This window comes from Vicugna pacos, chromosome 8, assembly GCF_048564905.1.
Source record: "Vicugna pacos chromosome 8, VicPac4, whole genome shotgun sequence".
NCBI lineage: Eukaryota > Metazoa > Chordata > Mammalia > Artiodactyla > Camelidae > Vicugna > Vicugna pacos.
Genome location: NC_132994.1, coordinates 51,709,214 through 51,726,172, shown reverse-complemented (window position 1 = coordinate 51,726,172; position 16,959 = coordinate 51,709,214). Strand labels below are relative to the sequence as shown.

The 16,959-nt window shown below is 40.8% G+C and overlaps 1 protein-coding gene across 2 annotated transcripts; it reads left to right on the top strand.

The window, feature by feature from the left end:
• The first annotated feature begins 472 nt into the window (after positions 1–472).
• LOC102540292 (pantetheine hydrolase VNN2) lies at positions 473–16,583 on the top strand. Of its 2 annotated transcripts, none has more exons than XM_006200067.4 (8): positions 473–546; positions 5,981–6,212; positions 6,334–6,464; positions 10,013–10,205; positions 11,409–11,697; positions 12,932–13,305; positions 14,013–14,183; positions 15,963–16,583. In XM_006200067.4, exons 2-8 carry the CDS (start codon positions 6,000–6,002, stop codon positions 16,152–16,154), a joined length of 1,563 nt encoding a protein of 520 aa, XP_006200129.1. In that variant the 5' UTR covers positions 473–546; positions 5,981–5,999; the 3' UTR covers positions 16,155–16,583. The 2 variants fall into 2 exon arrangements, with proteins under 2 accessions (XP_006200129.1, XP_072822417.1); XM_072966316.1 differs by lacking the exon at positions 473–546 and adding an exon at positions 5,416–5,496.
• Positions 16,584–16,959: the final 376 nt, after the last annotated feature.

The following is a 16,959-nucleotide window of genomic DNA, read 5'->3' as shown; positions in this document are numbered from 1 at the left end:
AAATAGCATTATTAATTGGAAACATCAGCACAGGAAAGGAAGCTCTGCCCACACTTCTTCATTCCTGTAGCTGGTGAATTTGTCTTAATGCAGCTCTCAGGACTTTGGTCAGCTGAATCAGAAGAGCAAGAAGCCCAAGCAGATACTGCGAATGTGTTAATCTTCCCTATAAGTGAATTCTGCTTAGTAAATCCCAAGACTCAGATTCTGGGTGGTCAAAGCAGACACACACAGACTTCAGCTCTTCTTCTCTGTCTTTGCATACAGTCACTTTGGTTAATGGCTCAGCCTATGAGAAACTGAAGCAGCAGCTCATAAAGAAATTCTTCTCACACTGGGGCCTCTAAATTCTTCACGAATATTAAGTGTCCTCTTCCGGAACAGGAAATGAGAGGTTGTAGGAGGTAATGTGACCCTGCCCTCCAACTCAGGAGAGGCGGGGCTATGATTAGTTTTTAAGGAAACTCCCAAGCTCTTTTCCAGAGTGGCTGGCTGTACCATTTCACAACTTTCCCAGCAGCAACGTATCAGTAATCCAGTTTCTCGGTAAGTTTTTTGTGTGTGTGTGTGTGAGGTTGAGAAAACAGAATGATGTCTGAAACATGGAGAGCTATTGATCAGAGGGTGAGTCTGGGGTACTATTGGAGGAAGAACCATCAAGGTTGGCTGGTAGAAAGGGACCCGAAGTTAATAATTCCAGGAGAAGCCATTCAGGTCAGATTGACATAGAAGAGAGGAAACATGAAAGACTTTGTGGAAAGCGCCAGAACATTAAGAAAACAGAGCATGTAGGCTAATGGACATTCTTTTAAAAGTTGGTGGCCAAGAACAGGTGAGGATCTGACCAGAGAGATTTAAAGACCTGGGTCACATCTGCACTGGGCATCACCCTCACAATATGGCTTCCATCTTGTGGGCATGAGATAGTAATAGTCACAGCAAAGACTGTTCAGCATATATAATCACCGTTTTGCAGGTGAGGGAAACTGTGGCCCAGAGAGGACATACAACTTGCTCATGGTCACACACCAGGAAGTGGTTCACAGCCAGGGGTTCTTCTGGCCTCAGGGACCATATCCTTAACCATTAATGGTACCATTGTGACTCTTATCATTACAGCGGGAAAAAAATTATGCCATATAAGCAAACAATAATTAAATGCATGCCGATACAGAGTTTAGGTGTCTCTAACTGGAGGAAAGTTCTAGAGTGAATATGTATTACAGTGGAATCCTGTGCTAAAAAGAAAGAATATGACATAAACTTGAGTCCCCTTAGGCCTCGAGGGCTAGAAGATGTCCAGCTTCTATTGCTGTGTTACATCTCCTAGCCATTTGGTCCTTGTTCAGTAGAAACTGTGTGATTGCATCTGGTCTGGGTGACCTGGCCTCCATGAATGCCCAGAAATCAGAATTCCCAGTCTTGGATAAAATACTCCCTTTCCTGATGCTTAAGGGGTCAGAAGCCTCTGGCCAGCTAATGCCCACCCAGTAAGAAAACCAAAACAAAGTAAGGGGTATGAGGAAAGGATATAGCTCAGTGGTAGAGCATGTGCTTAGCAGGCACAAGGTCCTGGGTTCAATCTGCAGGACCTCCATCAAAATAAATAAATAAACCTAATTACCTCCCCTGCTCCAAACAAAATGCAAAAGCAAATAAAAACAAAAATTTATGCTTGGGGAAAAACAACCTTAAAATTTTTAAAAAGAAAAGAAAAAGAAAGTCCAGAGTGACTGAAGGAGCCACAGGCCATGGAGAGAAGGAAGCAGGCAGGCTCCAGGCAAGTGGAGGGCTTCCCCCAGAGTGAATCCGCAAGCAGTCATCTCAGCTCTCAGACATGCTTTCCCACATCCCCACTCACGGTGAACAAGGTGAATTATTGTGATGCCCTCATGTTGCTCGACAAAAACAATAAACGGACCACAGCTTGATGATCTACTTTTAACCTTTCTTTTCATTTTTTTTTTCCCAGTTAAGTACCTGAGATTTCAGCTTTAGTTTTGTATCATACCCTTTCAAGTGCAGGTTTCTACAGCTTCCGACATAAATCAACAGATGACTTTGACCCAGCTCCTGTGGGTTTCGGTCAGTTGTGGCAGTCGTCCTGACCTTACCAAAAGCTTGGAATCCACCTGTCTTAGTCAGTTCAAGCTGCTACAACAGAATACTACAAACCAGGTGGCTTAAAAGCAACAGAAATGTCTTTCTCATGGTTCTGAAGGCTGGGAAGTCCAAGATCGAGGGGCTGACAGATTCTGATCGGGTAGGACCCACTTCGTGGTTCCCTCACTGTGTCCTCACATGGGGGAAGGTGTGGTGGCTCTCTGGGGTCTCCTTTATAAGGACAGGAATCAAACTGATGAGAGCTTGGCCCTCATGATCTAATCCCTTCTCAAAGGCTCCACCTCCCAATATGATCACATTGGGGATTTGGCAGGGGGACCCAAACATCCAGTCACCAAGAGACTTTTCTATATGTTTCTGTTGGCGAAGTCAAAGAACCTTTGGCAGAGTTAGATCAGAGCTAAAGTTAAAGATTTGCAAGTGAAATCCAGAAGACAGCTTGTTATTGTTTCTCCTTTGAGGAAGTGGGGCCAACAGACAGTAGGGGAGCCTGCTGCCGGTTCAAAGGAGCTCCTGCAGCTCAGCACACCGCAGTCCTCAACTTCCGAGAGGAGAAAGCAGAAGCGTAGTTGAACTACGTGAAACTGCGTTTGCTAGGTGTCTGAAACAGGTGGCTATTGGCAACTTCCTATGGCACAACCCTTCCGTCCATTCCCAGAGCACCAGGGTGTGGTCAATCATTATTCTCTCTTTTGAGCTGCATGAACTGTTTGAAGAGGTGAATACTCACTCAAGTCCATTGCTAGAGGAGCACCTCACCTGATGGGGACGTGGCACTCAATGATGCTTAAAGTTCAGCTGGTTCTGCTCAAGCAGCCATTTCCTTTCTCAAATTTTTTTTGGTGCGGAGGGAGTAACTAGGTTTATTTGTTTGTTTGTTTGATGGAGGTACTAGGAATTAAAGCCAGCTAAGCATGTGCTCTGCCACTTGAGCTATACCCTCCCTCCCCGCCAAACAGTCTGGTTGAAGACAAATTCAAGACTCCAAGCAGGACAGGGACAGAAATATTGTTCTTTACCACTAAGTACTTTTGCTTACTTATTTTGATGCGTCATCTTTGTTACCACGAGGAAATGCTGTCAATAACCAAACATGTTATTTCCAACTCTTTGTTCTCAAATCACTTGTCATTTTGTACCTGGGAGGAGGACCAGACCAGGAAGCACGGCAGCCTGGATCAGAGCCCGGAGCTGTTCCTTGCCTTTCTGGGGTCTCGGTGCTCTTGCAGTGCCCCCGCCACCCCACAGATGTGTGTCTGCTGTGCTCAGCTGGGCGTGGTCCAGGAGCTGGTGCCCAGGTGCTGTGCTCCCCACCCCACCCCCAGCACAGTACCCCAAACTAGACTAGATTTGTTTAACTGAATAACAGTAGTGATGTGGGTTTAACAATGAAGTGATATTAAGCAGTCAGGACGATTACATTATTAAATTGTCTCCCCTTTCTGTTAAGTATTGTCGTCCCATCATAATCTTGCAAAGGACTTTCATGTGTCTTTCACTCTCAGAATAACTCTGCAAAGGTGACAGAGCAGGTATGATTGCCTGAACTTTTAGAAATAGAGGGTCACAGACACATGCAAAGCATGAAATTACATTTCTCTCTTCTTACTTATTACAGCTGGAAAACCAAGCCCGGTTGAATACTATTTTAAGAGATGAGCAGATTCACAATTAGAAACAAATATTTGAGCTATGTCTGTTTTTTTTTTTAAATAGTGGTTCTTTGACCAAATAATTTTGAGTTGATTGTAGCTTTTCACCCCTGTAATGCAGTCCATTAATCATCAATCGGTAAATTAGGAAGTAGGTCCTATTAGCAGTAAATTACAGTTAGTCAGTGTTCCCTGTGGCCATTATTTTATAACTGAGTTAAACTAAAGAAGTTAATTAAGGCTTACTTAATCAGTCACCTTTGTGAGCATGAAAATGTGAACGCTTGAAGTTCCATGTCCTGAATTTTGGTCTTTGACTGCTGAAGACTTAAAACAATATTAGCTGCCTCTATGGCAAATATTTATAAAGATCATTTACTTTTTCTTTATATCTCACACATCTTTCCATATTGAAATTGCCATTTCATTTACTAGCATCCGAGTCTTCCATGCAATTATCTTTGTTCCTCACATTCTGTTTTTTGGTGAGACAATTTTTAAATGCTACAGAGAAAAAAAAGGGAACTTGATGACTTTGACTTCACAACAGAAGCCATTTCCCCTTTTGCCCTCCAGTTGAAAAACTCTAATAAACAAAATATTGTTTCTCTTGTTTATAATCAGAGAGGGAGAAAAACATCCAGGAAACTTGGGGACACTAAGATGTGGAAGTGTCCGCATCTTAGTGGACACTTCCACATCTTAGTGTCCGATCGTTTTTGTTCCTACCCTCCAGACGTCCAGACTGTTAGTTCATTGTTGCCAGGTACCTAACTACCAAGCAAAAGAGATAATGAAGTATTACTAATTGGTGAGATTAAAACGCAAGAAAGTAGATCACAATCCAAGTTATACTTGTGGAGATGAAAGAGCTTAAGGGTCTTCCCTGGGCATCAGTTGAATCAAATATTTATTGAGTATTTAGAGTCTCCTGTGATCTTAAGGTGATCACTTTGCACTGGGTTCCTTAAAAGATGCAAGTGAGTGTTGACAGTTAGGTGCAGACATTGAACCAGAGCTCAGAAATGTGTGTGATGTCTTGGTATCAGGGGAAGATTCTAGAATCAGGAGTGAGAAAGTATGAGTAGACCTTGTTTATAGCCCTTAGACCTCGTCCATGTCAAGAATTTTATCTCAGTATGAGGGAAAACATTGAAGAATGCTATTTATTTGTTTCTACTCTTCTACTATGTCTAAAAGTATTCAAACAAACTTTACCAAGAGACCTAGATTAAAAACAAAAAACAAAAACAAAAAACTAAACCCACGTGTGCTAAGATCAGGACAGGGGAAAGGAGAATACGGATGTCTGAAGAGGTTATCAGACGTCACATAATGTATGTGTTTTAAAAAGAAACAACTCATTTATGTGGTTATTTTCCTCCAACAAAAATGAAAATTATACCTTAACTGGGTTATGACAGAGATGGTCTTTATGATCACTATCCTGAGATATTTCTTCCTCTTCCTTTGCATCTATTTCCAAAGAAAGGAAGGAAAGTAGGAAGGCAGGGAGGGAAGGGGAGGGAGTGAGGGAGGAAGAAAGCTTAGTTCCCTAAGGGCTGTGGCCCCCTAAGTAGAAGTTCGGGATTCCTCCTCTGGCCAAACACCAGGGAACAGTATCTGAAATATGGGTACTTTGGGCGCTGAGGATGCAGCAACGTGCCAACCAGACACAAAGTCTTGTGTTTATGGAGTGTATGTTCATAGGCTTTAACAGGTAAGTCAAAGGGTTGATCTGGGTGAATTTTTTTCATAGTATTGTCTTAGTGCATTCTCCTAGCAGTAAATATTTTTAAAATTTTCTCCTCTTCTAAAAATAAACATGATGTAGATCATTCAACAGAACAGGAAAAAAAATTACCTACTTTTTGTAATTTAATAAATCAAATTTGTTGCATTCTGATTTTTCACATGAGAGTTAATTTAGTTGCTATTTTCTGTCTACTAAGAAAAGGGTACAATTGTACTATATTTCAGTTGTGTGTTTTTTTTTTGAAATTTGATGTTGAATCTTATCAATAGTACATGCTGTACAATCCTTGTAATACTATTTAACTGCATTCATGGAACTGAAATTTTTTTTCCCTCCAAAGTGGTCAGGTGTAATATTTATAAGATTACAAAATAAGAGCTGGCAGTCATATATTACATAAATGTTCCTCTCTCTAGAAATACTACATGCATGTTGCTTTCACTTTCAGAAATCACTTGACCTTGGCCATGATCACTTCCTCTTTTCAAGTCTCCATGGCAGTTTTTGCCCAAATTATTCTGCATGTCAGTGCTCTGGATACTTTTAGAGCTGCAGTATATGAACATGCTGTCATTTTGCCAAATAACACAGAAACACCTGTTTCTCAGGATGATGCCTTGCTCCTCATGAACAAAAATATAGATATTCTGGAGAAAGCAGTTAAGCAGGCAGCTGAACAGGTATGCTTTTATTTCTGCTCATCATCATTTATGAGAGGGGCATGAAAGCTGGTGGAAGACTGGGGTGGTGAATTGTCAATATACACAGTGAAATAATTTTGTTTTAACTTGTTTTGAACAGGGAGCTCAAATTATTGTGACTCCTGAAGATGCCATTTATGGCTGGAAATTTACCAGGGAAACCATTTTCCCTTATCTTGAGTATATCCCAGACCCTCAGGTGAACTGGATTCCATGTCAACAACCCAACAGGTATCTTAAGGATCCTAATTGTTTGTGTGAAGGTGCTGTGATTCTCTAAAATGTGCATGTTCACCACAGCAAAATGATAAATCCTGAATGATCATGCATGTGGTGCTCGTTATTGCTATATATCCCTTGGCACCCATTAGATTAAAAAATTACACTTAGATACCATTTAACAATTATTTATAATTAATATGAAATTTAGAGAAAATGTTAAAGTAAGACATTTGTTACTAGGATTAGAAACTAAGGGGAAGAGGATCTGATGGAAATAAGTAGTAAATTAATTTCTGAAGTGAACAGTAGGTTGTAATTGAAAGATATTCCAAGGTCTCTATTGAAGGCACCATATTTTGATTTCATGGAGTCTCTCTGCTCCAGAATCTGTGTCCCAGGCAGAAAGACCTCACAACGTACTTTCTGGTGGATCATGAGACTTTATGCTTTGAAACTGTACATTTTCTTAGGCTCATGAAACTAATTTTCCTGGGAAAAAATAATCTAGAAACTTTTTCTAATATAAAATATTTAAATATATGTGTATATATATATGTGTGTGTATAAATATATAAATCCTACCATCTGCTAAGATGAAGTATTGAGGTATAGATTGCACACTTGTATACTTGCAGTAAAAAGTCTCTCACTCACACTCATTCTGTGTCTTGAAGTTGATATAAGGGTTCTCAGAAAATGGCTTTTCTTAGCTCCAGAGAGACTAACTACACAAGGAGGAGAGTATCGGGTTACATGACAGACAGCAGTTTCATCTTCTGATCCTTCCTGTTCTGAGCTTAATGCTTTCAGTCATGTTTGTAAGAACCTTTTTTGTGTGTGCGCAGAAGAGAGGCAATAGCTGGACATTTGCTCTACCTAGAGGTTTTGAGAATTGGGACAACCCATTTGTTTGTCATCTCACAGTAAGATTAAGTTCTGGATTTCCTGTTAAAAACAACAAAGGTTGCAAATTTATGGGTTAGTTAAATGTCATAGTAGCTGTGGAAACTAGCGATGGGTAGGGGAGAGGTTTATCCTATATGGTTAGTGAATACCTCTTTCATAATTCTAAGCTAGAAGGAACACATTTGGACAGAAAATGGGCTTGCATTGTCACCCAGTAGAGTCACATTTAATTCATTTAATGATTCTTTTTTGAGCATCGACTGTGTGCCAGATACTAAGAATATATGGGATATAGCACCTAATAAAACAAAGTTTTTGCCTTCCCCATGGCTTATGAATATTCTAGTGGGAGAAGATAGATGTAAACAAACTCACTCATTATATAGAATGTCCTTTGGGGGTAAGAGTTGGGGGAAGGGATGCTTGGGTGAGATGATGTGTTTGATCTATTGTTTTATTTTTATTTAGGTTGATTATGGAGCTTTGAGTGAGTATGGCTTTGTGTGTTGGCCAGGGAGGGAAACGGAAAGATAAGGTCAGAAGGTGCCATGTTGTGGGGTGGTATAGATCATGTAGGGTCTTGAAGGCAAGGCAGGGAGACCATTAGGAAGCTATTGTAATCATCCTGGTTAGAGCTGGTGAGGACTAGAACTAGGATGAAAGAGATGGAGGTGGTAAGAAGTGGCCAGATTATAGATCTGTTCAGATGTCAAGGTGACAGGATTTGTTGCCAGATTATGTTTGGGGTTATGAGAGAAAGACAAGCATCAAGAGTGACTCCCAAGTTATAAGCTTGAGCAATTGGAGGCATGGAATTGCCATTTACAGACATAGGGAGTGTTACCGAACTAAACTTGGGTCTGCTCACCCACATGCAGTGAAGCCAATCTACTGACACTGGGTTGTGGTGAAGAAAAATGTAGCATTTATTATAAGGCTCAGCAAGGAGAATGGGTGGCTAATGCTCAAAAGACTTGAATACCCTGATGGATTTCAGGGAAGGGTTTTTAAGGCAAGGTGAGGGAGAGTGTCACAGGGTATATGTCCAGCTGTTGCACAATTCTCTGGTTGACAGTGAGGTTGCATGGTGATGTCACAGGGGTTAAATCATCAATCTTCAGGCTCCCCCTGATCTGGGAGCTTGTACTCATGGTCATCATGCGGTTGACTTCTTCCATCTGGGGTCAGTGGGTCAGTATCTGCAAAACAACTCAGGAGTACGTCAGACATTGTTATCTATGTAGTTTAGGGAGGAATAACAGATTCTGTGATTCTGCTACGTGACTGATCTATTGTTTAAATTATTACAAGTTCTCCTGATCCAACTGTTATTTTTTGTCGCTATGTGTTTACATTCTTATAATCATTAAATCTTGAGCCAGCCTTTTGCGACTCAGGGAGTGCCTAAGAGACTAAAGCTTTTCTAAAACAAGAGGCAGGCAGAAGATGTGGGGTGGTCTGTCTTGGGAAGGCCACATAGGGTACTGCTTTGATTCAGGAGTGCAGAAGGACTAGCAAGTCTGGGATGGAACTCAGGGGATCAATTTTGTGCATCTGAAGTTTGAGTTGCCCTTTAGATATCCAAGTGGATGTATCACCTTGGCAGTTGCATATACGAGTCTGGCATGAAAGGCGAGGTCAGAGCTGGAGATAGAAAGTCAGGAGTCTGCATATAGATGGTCTTTTTAACACCATGATGAGTTTACCTATGAAGTGAGTTAGAGAAGAGGAAAGCTTTAAGGCTTGAGCTGTAGGAAATTCCAATGTTCACACTCAGAGGAGATGAGGAGGAACCTGAAAAGGCGGTGAAGAAAAGCACTCAGTGAGGAGGAGAGTGAGAGGGTGGGGTCCAATGAGCAAGGTGAAGTGTTTCTGGGAGGAGGATGTAATTAACTGTGTGGATGCCGCAGGTAAGTAGGATGAGACCAGGCAAGATGCGGATTTCATCATCGGCATTGGTAAGAGTTATCAGGTGGGATGGTAAGAGATGAAACCTGATCTGAGTGCTTCAAAAGAGAATGGAAAAGGATGGGCTGAGGATAGCAAGATGGCCAGCTCTTTCAGGAAGTTTTGCTTTACTTTAAAAGGGACCTGAGGAATGGAGCATAAATTAGAGGGACATATGGAGTCAAGGGAGGTTTTTATTTTTAATTTTTTTAAAGATGAGAAGTACTAGAGCATACTTGCATGTTGATGGAATGATCCGGTAGAGAGATGACCACCGTTAATGCAGGAGAGTGAATAATGAATTGCTGCAGCAGTAGAAACGATGTGGAAAAAACTTCAAGTTTAAGTATAATTTGTGACTTCTAAATAGCATCTCTATCATGTCACATAATTGCCATTCCTCTATTGTGTGAGAACAATTAAGATCTCGTTTTATATGTGCTTTGAAGTTTAGGATACAGTATTGTTGACTATAATCACTATGCTATACATTCAATCTCTGGAACTCATTTATCTCTTAGTTGCAAGTTTGTACCCTTGAACAAACCCTCCCCAGCCCCCAAACTCCAGGCCTTGGTAACTGCCATTCTAGTTTGTGTTTCTGCAAGTTTGACTTTTTTAGATTCCACATATAAGTGAGATCATATGGTGTTTGTCTTCCTCTGTCTGACTTATTGACATGTCTTCATTAAAATTTGATTTAGATTTGGTCACACACCAGTACAAGTAAGACTCAGCTGCCTGGCCAAGAACAACTCTATCTATGTCTTGGCGAATATTGGGGACAAAAAGCCATGTAATTCCAGGGACTCCACGTGCCCTCCTAGTGGCTATTACCAATACAACACCAACGTAGTGTATGATACACAGGGAAAGCTGGTGGCACGTTACCATAAGGTAAGAGGGGCTGTGTGTGTGAAGTGGAGCCTGCTGCGAGGGGGGTGAATGCTGTGTTTAATGTCAGGGCTTCCATTTTCTTGTTTTTGAAGTGGTATCATTTTTTAAGGCACTCTCTTCGCAAGAATCATTTCAAGCTACTCTTCCATTCTGTAAATATTGATCTAGTTAAACTGGTAGCATAGTTGGTCAATCCACTTAACCAGGCCCGATAAAGTGCAGGATGGCACAGGTCACAGATGTGGGTGAGCTAGTGACTACCTAGGTCATCTTAAATTGAGACACTCTCACTGTTCCATCAGGGTACCTTGGAACAGTTTGTGACCCATGTGGATCTGATAAGAGTGTTTTTGTTTATCAGTTCTTAAAATGCCAGTAGATTTCAAATTCTTTTGGAATGTTTAAGTAGAAAATAAACTGAGAGAGAAATTTTTGTTGGTTTTGTCTTTTTGGGGGGTGGTGAGGGAAGGTAATTAGGTTTTATTTATTTATTTATTTATTTATTTATTTATTTATTTATGAATGAAAGTACTAGGGATGAACCCAGGACCTCTGGCATGCTAAGCACACACTGTACCAGTGAACCATATCCTCCCCCCTTACTAGCTGAGAGAAATGTTTTAATAGTATTGCTCCCAACCCTTTGCCTTTCCTACTTTGCAAATCATTTTATTAAGCTGTTGACCCTGATTATTATATTAGACTAGGTTAGTTTCTCAAGTTTACCTCCAAGGAATCAGAGAGAATTAAATAAAACATTTATTTTCAACAATTTTGAAAGCTGGATAAGAGTCCCTGAGATTACTTTGATGGAACACTGCGGGAAGGGAGATGACATCTCTCGTTGGATTAACTGGTATTTATTGAGCATCTATTATGCTTCTATGTATCAGGGAGTCAAAGAAGAATGATGTATGTCTTCAGATTTCAAGAAGCACGTAGTATTTGGGATTTATGAGATGGTAATTGGCTCCTAATTGAGAGAGGGAGGGTGGGATGGAGAGAGACAGACAGACAGACAGACACTATTTTTCTCTGTTTTCCTTGGAAATTAACTTCCAATCACCAGATGCATCCACCACCTATAGAATCCCTGCTGTTGAGCATAGCCAAATCTCAAAATTACTAACCTCGGAGGGTTTTCATGAGTCATTTCTTCAATAAACAAGCCTTTCCTGGTTTTATCCTGTGCATTTGTTGCAGTACCACCTCTACTCTGAGCCTCAGTTTGATGTCCCTGAAAAGCCAGAGGTGGTGACTTTCAACACCACCTTCGGAAGGTTTGGCATTTTCACTTGCTTCGATATACTCTTCCATGATCCTGCTGTGACCCTGGTGAAAGATTTCCAGGTGGACACCGTATTGTTTCCCACAGCGTGGATGAATGTTTTGCCCCTTTTGACAGCTATTGAATTCCATTCAGCCTGGGCTATGGGCATGGGAGTTAATCTTTTGGTGGCCAACACACATCACGTCAGCCTAAGAATGACAGGTAATTCATGACCAGATGAGGTATGCCAATCGTGTTTCTAAATGCAGAGAAACTAATGTTTCAGATATGACTTGAAATTTTTTGTTCTTTGTTGAGAATTCTTACTATGTTTGTATCCTTTCTCACACACACACACACACACACACACACAATAGCTAGTGCTAGATTATAACACCTGTGGCTGTGTTTAGACTTTTGTGTGTATTATTTCATTTATCCTCACAACTCTATGTATGGGCTGAGTATTTTCATTCCAATTTGCAGAAAACTGAGACACAAAAAGCACAAATAACTTGCCAAAGGTGGCCAGCTAGTCGGTGGCTAAGCAGGAAACTGAACGAGATGTGCTCTACAACTGGTGAAGGCAGAGGAGTGTATTATTGACACGTCACTGTCTAACAAATTACTCTAAAATGTGAAAATGGCTTAAAACAACAAACATTTATTATCTCACAGCTGGCGTTGGTCAGGAACGTGGGAGTGCCTTAGCTGGGTAGTTCTGGCTCAGGCCATCTCTTTCGGGTACATCAGGTTTTTGGCTGAGCTAACAGTCATATGAAGGCTTGACTGGGGCTGGCAAATCCGCTTCCACTTCCAGGATGGCTCACTCATGTGGTTATTCCCTCTGTTAGCAAGAGACCCTTATTTCTTGCCACACGGATCTCTCCATAGGGTTGTGTGATGTTTCTTCACTGCATGGCAGCTGGCTTCCCCTAGAGCAAGGGATGAGAGAGAAAGAGAGAGGAAACATGCATTGCCCTTTATGACTAGTCACAAACTATCACTTCTACCATATTCTATTTGTGGCATATGTCACTAAGTCAAGCCCACACTCAGGGAGAAAGGAATGAGATCTACCCATTGGAGAGAGGAGTGTTGAAGAATTTTTGGATCTATTTGAAAACCACCACAGTGGAGGACAGGAGAAAAATTTGCATTACCTTCCCTACATTTCAGGACCTCCTGAATTCAAAGATTTTAATATTTGGCTTAACTTTCCATAATGCTAACATATTGTATTGTATTTTATTCAAAGCATATTTGAAATGAGACCACCGATCGTGTATTTGAATCTCCTCCAGTAGAGGACAGGGAAGTACTCAGGTGTTCAGTGCCTTTGTGCTGTCTCATCATGACTAACCTTGTGACATGACCACATGCCCAATTCTGATGCGGAAATTGGCAGTGTTGGGTTGGTTTGTTTATTTCTTAAATTCTTGTCTTTTGTTCTCAGGCAGCGGTATCTATGCACCACACTCTCCCAAGGTATATTATTATGATAAGGAAACAGAGTTGGGAAAGCTTCTCCTTGCGGAGGTGGACTCGCATCCCCGAGTCTCGCCGACTTACCCAACAGCCGTGAATTGGAGCGCCTACGCCACAACCATCAAACCATTCCCAGTACAGAAGCACACTTTCGGGGGACTTATTTCCCGGGATGAGTTCAACTTCACAGAGCTCTTTGAAAATGCAGGAAACCTGACAGTCTGTCAAAAAGAGCTCTGCTGTCATTTGAGCTACAGAATGCTGGGAAAAGAGGAGAATGAAGTGTATGTGCTAGGAGCTTTTACAGGACTTCATGGCCGAAGGAGAAGAGAATATTGGCAGGTAATCTCAGCTCAAGTGAAGGGGAATGTTTAGGTGCCAGTAAATTCCAGGGTTAACTTTTCATATTTGTCCCCGGGAACCAAGTGCTTTTTCTTGGCAGGACTCCATGCATTGTTCCCAAAAAACCATCTTCCTTGAGGGAAAATTCAGGCTTTTTTTTTTTTAATACTAAAAGGGGAGGGGGTAAAGTCCTGGTTTCAATCAGACTCTGGAGGGGATGCATTCATTTCTTTTTTCCTGCAGCCATTCACAGGTGGGCCTGGTCAGGATGTTTCCTGTGAGCTAAACAAAGGTATTTTAGCTTAATGTTTAGTTCCTATGGGGCAGGGTTCCCAGAGATGGGCCATTATGTGTAAATTAAGCTTATAGGCAACATCCCTTTAGTGATTAACTGTAGCAAAAGCAATAGAATACAAAGGATAAAGTAAAAGAAACAATTAATATGGAGTCAGATTTTTTTCTTTCTTATTACAAACCTACTTTTAACCTGGCTTCTTTCAATCCATTATTTACCCAGGAAATGAGGGTTGGTTCTTAATCATTTGCCATTTCCAACAAAGCAGGTAATTAAAAGAAACATGATCCAAATCCCTTTATCAAATGGAGACAAATATTTACTTTGCTATGGTTATAAACTGAGTCAACAGTTCTAGTACAAGTTACTTAGATTCCAGGCATTGCATTTTATCCGCACCTGTTCCACACAGGTATGCACCCTGGTGAAATGCAAATCTACTAACTTGACGACATGTGGACAGCCGGTAGAAACTGCTCTGACAAGATTTGAAATGTTCTCCCTAAGTGGCACATTTGGAACAGAGTATGTTTTTCCTGAAGTGCTACTTACTAATATCCATCTGGCACCTGGAAAATTTGAGGTAGGAGAATTTTAAGAGTGTTTTCATTTTATCTGGTCTGAAGTTACATAAAACAGGTTATGACAGCTGTATCTGTTAACTTATGCTGTGTAGCAAACTTCCGTAAAACTTCACGGCTTTACACAATAACCATTTCTTTAGCCCTGATTTTGTGGTTGGCAATGTGAACTGGGTGTAGCTAGGTTGTTCTTCTAGACTAGAAGGGGCTTGGTTGATCTTGGCTGGATTCATACATGCATCTGCTGCTAGCAGGTGGGTGAGTTGGGGCTGGTTGGTTTGTGATGAGCTGGGAGATTAGGGCCATTCTCTCTCTGTGGTCCCTCACCTTCCAGCAAGCAGGGCATGTGCACATGTTAGATAAGGGAGTCCAAGAGCACAAATAGGGAAAGACACAATAAACAAATTCATTTCAAGTCTCTGCTTGCACCATGTTTGCAAATGTCTCATCCACCAAAGCTGGTCGCATGACCAATGTAGATTCAAAGGGTGGAGAAATAAATGATGTGGAACTCTCAATGGAAAGAACTGTGAAATCATACTGCAAAGGGTTTGGATAAAAAAGGGAGAAATTTTTTGGCCACTTTTGTAATTTACAGCAACTAATTCTAAAGTGATGACACTTTGTTGGAATAACACAGTTAAGATACCTAGAACCTCTGTGCCTGAGGCACCATTCGTTGAAGAATATTTACTTACAGATTTTTAGTTTCTTTTTGTCATGTGTGGAGACAAACAGAAAATCAGATATTTATTTCACAAATCACAGTGGCCATAATCAATTAATCCACAAACTAAACTGATCTCAAATTAAAATTAAGCTTCTGCGGGTTCATATCCTAGTTAGTACATGGCACAGAAACACACACACACAAACACACACACACACACACATTCTCCACAAATTTGGACGTTCATGTCTCCACTGAACTGTGGCAAACTGTGGTGGAATTTCAGTAACTAAAGTGAAATCACTGCATTTTTTAATAAAAGAAAAATAAGATCTAGGCTAATTAATCCAAGTCATCAAGCGAGGGAAATCTTTAAAATTGTAGATTGCCATGGTCCTACATCTGTGTCTGCCTGTAGTGTTACATTGAAATATGTCATCCTTACGGAAGTATTTGATTCTGGGACCACAGTTTAACATCTGCTGCAGCCTTAAGGCTGGGAAACTCAGAGAATGGGAATCCTTGGCTGCCATAGAACCCAGTTAGGCAGAATCTCATGAGCAAATTGAAGCTGGAATAAAAGCTTAAATGCCAACTAGAGAAAATCATGATCAGATCTGAAGTAAGGGGTCTGGAACTGAAATCCAGTAGTTAAAAGTTGGCTACACTGGCACAAATAAGTCTAGGTGAGTTGAAAGTGTCTGAGGCTAATTCAAGGAAGTGAGAGAAGGGAGCGTAGGAAGGTCTGCTCAGTTTCACCATTAACCTTTAAGCTTCGTGAGGAAAGGGTGTTATTTGTACTCCTCGGGCTCCTGGTTATCTTGCACATAATTAGACTTCAGAAATCTTTGCTACTGATATTTCTGACTTTTCATTAATTTGATTGTTGAAATTCAATGATTGCACCTTCTGGAATGATTCCAGTCTTCATTACATATAAAACAGCTGTCCCTTACCTTTCCTACCTATTCTCCAGATTCCCAACCCCCAACCCCCTTACCTAGCAACCTACTTGATCAACCATATTATCTAGGGCGGTTTCAAAATCATGAGTCTACTTGTAATGTGTATTTCAATCAACTTGACTATACTTTTCCCACATTTTCTTTAGGTTCTAAATGATGGACGTTTGGTAAACAAGAATGGATCATCTGAGCCTATCCTAACAGTGTCACTGTTTGGGAGGTGGTACACTAAAGATGCACTCTCCATCTCAGGTGGGACCAGCAACGCAGCAACAACTTACCTGTTAATATTCACATCATTAATGATCATAGCTTTACAAAATACTGTGATGGTATAAGACATTGCTTTACCACATTCACCACTGCATCGTACCAATATATGATTGTGAAATGTGTTTAACAGGTTCCCAAGTTTACCAAGAAACTTTGAATGGCCAGCTCAATAGTATAGACCAATGATTTCCCAATATGTGTATTTTTTCTCATCAAGGATTATTTTTAAGTGTTATGGTAATTTTGCCTCTTTTGTGGCAATGCTGAAATATTGCAGTATGGTATAATGGCGTAATTGATGATGATTGGGTCAGGTAGATGAGGATTAAATCCTAGGTCCAACCTTATTTGCTGTGTAACTTTGTATGTACCTGTTTGTGTGAGTGAGAGCAGAGTGAAAAGCTTCACTGACGTTGTAAATATAGCAGTGGCCTTTGAAGAGAACAGTAATAACGGGAACTGAGAGTGAATTGTGAATTCCATTTGACATTAAAGACGATTTGAACTCACCTAGTTTTCTGTGCTAATAAGCAGGGGGTGTGGAGGTGGGAGGCGGTGGACTTTACTTTCTAATCAGATGGAAACATGAACTCATCGGAGTTTCACTGGAAACATAAACCCCAAGGCTGAACTTTATATTAATGATGAAAGTTGTTTTGAGACATCCTAGAAGAAATGACGGCTAGTCCAGGTAACTGGCCCAGGGACTCCATAGCCCCAAACAGTCCTACCTGAATGCTGTGGTGAAGCTTAACAGACACAAACCCCATAACACAAAGACCGTGACTGTTCATGGTAACACTATTTTCAACATTGAATAATCTGTTTTCAGTGGTGATGAATGAACATGTATGTAAATAGTCCAAATCA